This window comes from Nesoenas mayeri, assembly GCF_963082525.1.
Source record: "Nesoenas mayeri genome assembly, chromosome: 24".
Taxonomy (NCBI): domain Eukaryota; kingdom Metazoa; phylum Chordata; class Aves; order Columbiformes; family Columbidae; genus Nesoenas; species Nesoenas mayeri.
The window spans coordinates 2327184-2332106 of record NC_137546.1 but is presented as its reverse complement, the minus strand read 5'-3'; the positions used below and the strand labels follow the sequence as shown (position 1 = coordinate 2332106).

Below are 4923 nucleotides of genomic sequence, written 5' to 3'. Positions count from 1 at the left end.
CTACTGGAAAGGGAATTGTGTCACGGGGGTCGCCGCCGTGGTGTGTTTTGGGGGGAGATACTCCGGGCGGCTCATGGCGACAGTCCTGGTGAAGCAGCGGAGGTTCCCCGTCTTCAGGGCGCACTGCACCGGCCACAGGATGATGCAGAACAGGATGATGATCAAGGCGGAGAGGAGGACGATGCGTTTCCAGTCGTCGCACATGTCGCAGCGGGACAGCCGCCCGGCTAACCCCGCCGGGGGGGCATCGGGGCTTTCCGGCTTGCTCATGGCGACGTCGATGGAGATGCAGGAGTCTGGGTTCTCGGGGTCATCGGATGACTGGCGGCAGCACAGCTTGGTCCCTTCCATCCAGAGCACCTTCTCTTGCTGGAGTTCGGGGGGCAACGTGGCAAGGAGCTCCTTGCTGGTCTCGAGGGCTGGGGCACCTTCCATAGGGATGCTGGTCAGCTGCCTGCAGAAGGGGCAGGGGAGCTGGTCCTCGGGCTGGTTTGGGGGCAAACCTGTGCTCAGGCGGGCCACGCACTCCAGGCAGAAAACATGGGAGCACTGGAGCAGCTTGGGTGTCTTGAAGGTGTTGTCGTAGGTGTTGAAGCAAATGGAACACTCAACGGGGGAGGTTGGCTTTGGAGAAGTTGGGTTTGGAGAGCCGGGCTTGTCGGTTGGGGACCTCGCCTTCCTCTTGCCATCTCCTGGGGAGGTGATGACGATGGGGCTGATGGGGATGGGGATTTCTCGTGGAGACGCAGGGGTCGGGCTGGTGGGAGAGTCTGGCGTGCTGGAGTGCCACAGCTGCGTGAAACACGACATGACGGAGCCCCGGGAAACAAACAGAGCCCTGGGAGACTCTGGAAGAGAAGAAAACCACAGCCTTCATTTTAAACAATGTGAGGACACCCGTCACCACACCTACGTTTATCCCCTTATAAAGAGCGAGTTCATGGCTTCCACTGCATCCTGAGCCTGGAGGAGATCCCTGCTAGAGGTGAGAGTGACAAGGGAGCCTGTTCGAAGCTGCGTACCAAAGGTGAAGTTAAACATCCTGCAAAGAAGCAAGCAACCAGCAGAGCTCCGCCATCCAGCCAAAGCCTCGTCACCAGAACCACCACGGCGATACAGATGGGCGCAGTCTGCCCCTATCCATGCCTCCCTCTGGGCAGAAATAAAACACGACGGAAAACCTACCCCAGGCGGTGCTCCCCGAGACCTGAGCAGGGAGGAGAGCAGAAGACTCCATGAGGTCACGTAGGGACCTCGCTATGGTAGAATATTAGGAGGAGGCACTCAGAGATTATGGTGGCAGCATGAGCAAGGCCTAAGAGACAGACAACACTACTCAGTTGTGGAGGTAGCATGGGGGCGAATCTCTTCTTTGGTGTATTGGGCTTTGTGCCTTCGATCAGTCACAGCACAAGGATTCAAGAAGCAGTTGGACAATGCGCTCGGACACATGGTGTGAAGGGAGAGGAGTTGGGCTCGATGATCCTGCAGGGTCCCTTCTAACTCAGGGCATTCTGTGATTCTATAATTCTGTGATTCTATAATTGTATGATTCTATAATTGTATGATTCTACGCCTAGCAGGCCACTGAGGTCCCACCCAAGGATGCTGCCTGCTTTTAGTGGGACCTGATCTCCCCCATGTCCCAGGAGAAGCCATGGCAGGTGAGAAAACACTATTATCTCACAAAGTTCATTCCAAACTCAGCCCCCAAGCAGCACGAGAAGCATCTTTGTCTTGTCACCCTGAAACAGCACGAAAAGCGACGTTGGAGGAAACGGCCTTGGTGCCAGAGCACGGGGAATTCGCACCATTTCCTTATTGCTCTGGATGCTTCTTCCTTCTCTTCAGCCCTAGAGGAGTCCCAGCCTTGTGCTTTCTGCTTTCTTGTGGTGTGCAACCACGAGCCTTGAGTTGAACGGCCAATACGCCATCTCCACCTAATTAGTTTACAAATTGCTCCAGCCTAACACGAGCATTACCTTTAATTCCACTTATCCCAGGCTGGGCGTGCAGCTCCGCACACGTTCTGATAGGCAGATACACGACTTTTCGGCTGTCGAGCGCTCTGACCTCAAGGCAAGTGTTTGGCTGGAGGAAATTCCCAGCGCTGGCCCCGGTGCTGTGTGCCCGGGGTACATTGTTTTTAGGCTGTGTCACCCAACTCGCTGGGCTTGATTCTTTGTGTTGGGAGATGTGCCCGTGACAAGCCAGAAATGTTCAGGTTGCTGCTGTAATTATAGGTTTCCAGCCAAGCCAGCAGAGGCTCAGCATGAGCTAAAGGCTCCACTCCTTGGCATAAAAAGCTAGTTTAATGTATCAGAAAAACTGCATATTCCTCACATTGCACAAAAAAAAAGTCTCCATAATTTAAGAATGAAGAATTATCTCACACCACATCTGGCATTGCCAGGGCTGACACCAACTTTAGGAACCTTCTTTATTTTTTCCTCTTATTTTAAATTAAGACATGTTGGTGAAGCCTCTCCTCACGTTACACTTTGTCACACACTATCTACCATTTTCAGCAAGTCCTAATGTTTTTTTACTGTATTTATTTCTAGCCACAGCTCACCATGCGTGTTTTAGCACGAGCCGGCTGGTGCTGATGAATTCCAAATCCAAACCCAATTTGGCACAGAGATTAGGGAACCCCCTTGGTTTTGTTTGGTTTGGGGTTTTTTGTTGTGTATTTGGGGTTTTGTTGGGGTTTTTTTTCCTAAATCTTCTGTTTTGCACAACTCCATCCCCTGCGCCCCGTCCTTTGTAGCCAGAAATGACGAGCAGCAAAACCAGTTGCAGAAGGTAACCTCAGAAAGACCGACCTTTGCTTATGCAAACTGTAATTTCATAACCTGCGTGAAAAGGCTGTTCTCTTGGGGCTTTTACTAGTCTATAACATAACTACAGCAACAGCAATATTTTGATAGCAAACTTGAGGAAGTTTACTCACAACAGTTGCTTTTAAATGAAGCTACAAGCTTTTCGCTCTGCTAGAAATGATTGTGATGCTATAGATGCTTGTTATTTTTAACAAATTTAGAGTCTGCTTATTTTTATCAACGTTTTGGTGTTACATGGGACCAAGAATTCTCTTGGGCATTAGTGCTGTAAGATTAATGAGAGCCAGTCCCTAAAGCTGGAGAGTCCAAGGAAGACGCACAGTGTGGAATCTCAATAGAATTAGTTGGGGTTTGGCTGGTTTTCTTGTTTGCTTTTCTGTTGTTTTGCCATTTTGTTTGTGGTTTTTATTTGGTTGGCTTTGGTCTTTGTTTTGTTTTGTTGATTTTTTTTAACTCCATTATACATATAGATATATATATTTAATTTAATACAATATAATCAGCTATTCAGACCTCCCTGGTCACGCAGCATTTCCTCAGCTACCCACCTCGCTTCCCCAGCTTATTTACCTGGGCTTTCCAGAAACTTCGCAAACATCAGTAAATAACTAAACCATTCAGGACAGACACACAAGCTCAGCTTTAAAACTAAGTAGTTAAGTACTTTTTCCTTCCCAACAAGTGCTAGAAAACACCTTTCCACGCCATAAAACCAGATTAAAGAGAACACTCCGTTAAGGCAGCGCCAACGCTGCTCTGTAATACAATTCCCTACTTGTATCTTTAACTCAGAGCAACTGAATACACAGCAAGTCCAGAGGTGTAGGGCAGATTAAAGTCTATAAATACCTGTTTAGAAGGAGAAAAGCATGTTCTGGGCTCTTGATTTCTGCCCCTGAAGAGTCTTCTCTCCAGAGGACGAGCTGAGGCTCAGGGTCTGTTTTATTTACAAGCCGCCTTCTGGTGTTGGAGCTGGAGCCTCCACCAGCTCCCCGGGTGCGAGTGGCCCCGCCGCTGTAATTCCAGTATCTTTTATACCTTCCTGTCCAGAGGTGATTTACCTGCTCCACCTGCCCTTCCCCATCACCACTGAATCACTCCTCCCGCTCCAGCCGGTTCCTGGGACGAACTGGGCAGACTGGATGGCTGCTGATAAGCAATCGCAGCCGAGGACACCTGCCCTGGGGAAGGGATGTGAGAAATGTGTGTTTCCTCACTTCTGGGCTGGGTAAAGCTTTCTGCTTTCTGGTAAATACGGTTCTTCGACTGGCTTTGAGGTTTGGTGGTTGTTTCTTTTTAATTGCTCTACATAATCTGGCCCAGTTTGCCATTTGCACCAGTTTGTGCAGATGCACCGGCCACATTTTCACAGGGCAGCAAGAAGAACATTTCAGGATACCTAAAAATTGTGGTTAATACCCTCTTGGTCCTTCATGAAGGACAAATAATTTGGAAGTGCCTTAGATGAACAGCAGAAACAAGATTCTGACAGTCAAATTTCGTGTGATTGCTTGAGAAACAAATTGTCGCTATAGAAAAATCCAGCGTAAGTTTGAAAGCTGTTTATAACTTAATTAAACCACACTATATATCTGTCTGCTTCAAGCTCCCATATGGTTGTTCAAAAGAATCCTGTGGGGATTCTCACAGAGAAGGAAATTCATTCTTTGCTGTTTTGGGTAGTAGTTGACAGATAAATATTATCTGACCTGCAATCCTTTTGTGGTTCAAAGGGCATCAGGCCATGATCCAGGAAAAAGAACTATTACATTTACACTTGTGCAGACAAGGAAACAAAGGGGAGGGAGGGAAAGTAACAGACAAACATTCAGGATTGAGTCTACTTCTTATTTGTTGCAAATAGTACGTTTCTTAGTTCAGTTTCTCAAACAAACAACACCAGATGGTTGGTGGATTTTTTCAGAATGGTATCAGGAGGCACCTTTTTAAAAAATGGTTGAGAAGCTTCACTCTAAAAATGTACAGAACTGTATTTGTCTCTTGGGACAGACGAGTGTCTAAACCCCACAGACTTTAGTGGCGGTGACATAAAACTCACTTTCACTTCCATGTTCCTCTG

At 48.1% G+C, this 4923-nt stretch overlaps 1 protein-coding gene across 1 annotated transcript; it reads right to left on the bottom strand.

The window, feature by feature from the left end:
* On the bottom strand, positions 1-1237 carry RNF223 (ring finger protein 223; the record flags this gene model as incomplete). Its single annotated transcript, XM_080358763.1, has 2 exons — positions 1-848; positions 1186-1237. 2 exons carry the CDS (start codon positions 1235-1237, stop codon positions 1-3), a joined length of 900 nt encoding a protein of 299 aa, XP_080214889.1.
* Between the last annotated feature and the right edge of the window lie 3686 nt (positions 1238-4923).